The sequence below is a fragment of the Geospiza fortis genome, unplaced genomic scaffold, assembly GCF_000277835.1.
Source record: "Geospiza fortis unplaced genomic scaffold, GeoFor_1.0 scaffold138, whole genome shotgun sequence".
In the NCBI taxonomy this organism is placed as follows: Eukaryota; Metazoa; Chordata; class Aves; order Passeriformes; family Thraupidae; genus Geospiza; species Geospiza fortis.
The window spans coordinates 12632122-12634505 of record NW_005054307.1 but is presented as its reverse complement, the minus strand read 5'-3'; the positions used below and the strand labels follow the sequence as shown (position 1 = coordinate 12634505).

General features: G+C 44.7%; 1 protein-coding gene across 1 annotated transcript; it reads right to left on the bottom strand.

Annotated features, from left to right (window-relative positions):
* Positions 1–599: 599 nt before the first annotated feature.
* Positions 600–2382, bottom strand: OTUD1 (OTU deubiquitinase 1; the record flags this gene model as incomplete). The annotated part of the gene is made up of 1 exon (XM_031066836.1): positions 600–2382. A coding segment is annotated over one exon (576 nt), but the record flags the coding sequence as incomplete, so codon positions are not given.
* Positions 2383–2384: the final 2 nt, after the last annotated feature.

The following is a 2384-nucleotide window of genomic DNA, read 5'->3' as shown; positions in this document are numbered from 1 at the left end:
AAGCCTTTTTACTATTTTGAGATCGGGGTCTGATTTGTAAACACATTTTAACAACTTGCAAGGCATTTCCATCTTGTGAGGGGAGTAGAAAGCTGTATCTCCCTATGACACTACTTCTGTTTGAGTGACAAGAGGGCCAAGGCATCACTACTGGCAGGACAAATCTCAAGCAAGTTTAGGGCTAACTGCAGGATGGAGGTTCCCAAAGACCAATGTCCAAGCCCAAGTGTGCACAGTCCAGCAGAGAACTGGCTCACCACCAACCCTGGTGTCACCAGCTCATGAACGATGCTTGAGAACTCCTCTTCTAAGGCATATTAATATAGAAAATTGTTTCTCACTGGCAAACAGATATACTAAGATCTCTTGCAGTAAGAAAACAATTACAGATATTCAATTGTTTTTAAATGCTTGCATTTCTTTCTTTCACATATTGACAGACACCAGAATTATCAGAGGTTCACATCTATAAAGTACCATGCCCCTTCTTCCTTCCTCTTAATAGGGGAGACTAAGGCAGAGAAGCTAAATAAAAGGTCCTGTGAACCTACCTACAATTCTTCCCCACACCAGGAATGCACAAGGTAGAAAAGAAGAGCACAAGTAAAATTATATTCTTTATTCATTCCATTTTAGCTGTGAATATTCCTATTATACAAATACAGTATAAATTCCAAAATCACAATATATTACAAAATAAAAAAGTACAAACTGCATTACTTAATAAATATATCTAACAAGTTAATCAGAAAGTAGAAGAGACAGAATCCAGATTGGAGACATTTAAATGTTTGACCCAGCAAACCATACAAACCTCAATTTAAGTATTTTTTTTCTTTTAAACCACAATGTCGAATACCATTCCTGATTTCTTGATTAGAAAATAAAGTCATGTGAATAAAATGTTGCGATCAGATAATGACTTGTTGGTGAAACACCAGTGCCAAAAAAGAAGCAGAGCTTATACGAAAGACAGCATAACCCCAGAAACAAGAACACAAACACTGAGGTGCAGCCAAGGCAATTACTGCCAAAGCAGGAGACTATTATCTAGTCACAACATTCTATTGCAAGTTAATGTTCTGTTATTATAGATAAATAATATAAATGGAGCGGAGAGTGAGCCAACCAGGCAACAAGAGGCCAGTTTACTCAAAACAGTAATTAAAAACAGAAGAGTCAATTGCTCCCTGCTCTGTTAACGTGTAGCTGCATTCCAACTGGCTCAAAGGACCTGTTCTGTGCTCCAGGCAGAGAAAGCAACTGTTCCTAAAAGCAGTCTATTCTCACTTTGCCACACTTTTACAAAAGCCATTATTTTAATTTTGCAAGAAAATACCCACAATATTTCATCAACTAGGGGGGTCAGTTTGACATCAACTTCATTTGGTAAAAATATAAGGTTTATGGGTAAAAAACACAGCAAAAAATAGCTGTTAGATCATAAGCCTTATTTACAAAAACTGTTTACAAACGTTTTTGGCTGTACAGCTGAAAGCCAGATACTAATGTAAGATGTAGAAGATGGAGGTAACAGTTTAAAAATAGTGTGCAAAAAATACATTCTTATAGAAAATAGACAGTGAGGAGGGGAGACACAAACATACACAGAGAAATCTGCTTGCAAAGAACCCGAGGCTAAGTTTTTACAACAGAATATTACAACTACGTCTGTATTTATCCCCCGCAACCTACAGTCTTTCTCCGTCTGGGGTGCTGCTGCTTCATTAAGGATTAAGGCATCACCATCACAGCCAGCACACCTCTCTGTCAGTCCCTGCAGCCAAGCTCCCGGCCCGGGCGCTCTCATGAGCAGGCATTCTGCTCTATGTACATCTTGGACAAGGACACCGCCATGGACTTGGCCAGCTCCTCATCCCTCCTGCGCTGTACCTGAGTCTGTCTGCACCACGCCTCGTACTCTGGGTTGGGGCACACGCGGTCGAGCACAGCATCGTAGTGCCCATTGCTAAGCCAGCTCAGCCAGATACTGGGCCGTGTCGGGTCCTCGGGCCCCAGGTAGTGAACCATGGTGGAAACGGTGGGGCTCTCGGGCCGGCCGCCCGTGGTCAGGTGGATGTTCACGTTCAGCATCTGCCCCATGGCCAGCAGCTCCTGGTAGCCAGCCCAGGCCCCGTCCTGGGCGGCGCCGATGAGGAACTCTCCCACGTCGCCCTCGATGATGGGGTTGAAGTGGTCCAGGTGGTCGGCGATGTAGTGCACGGTCTGCTCGCGGAGCTCGCCGTGCAGCCGCTGGTCCCCGTACACCGCCTTGCAGACGGCGCGGTACAGGCAGTTCCCGTCGGGGATGATGTGGAAGCGGAACCGGCCCTTCTGCCGCAGATACTTGTCCTGCTTCTCCACCTCGGCCAGGTACAGCGCCA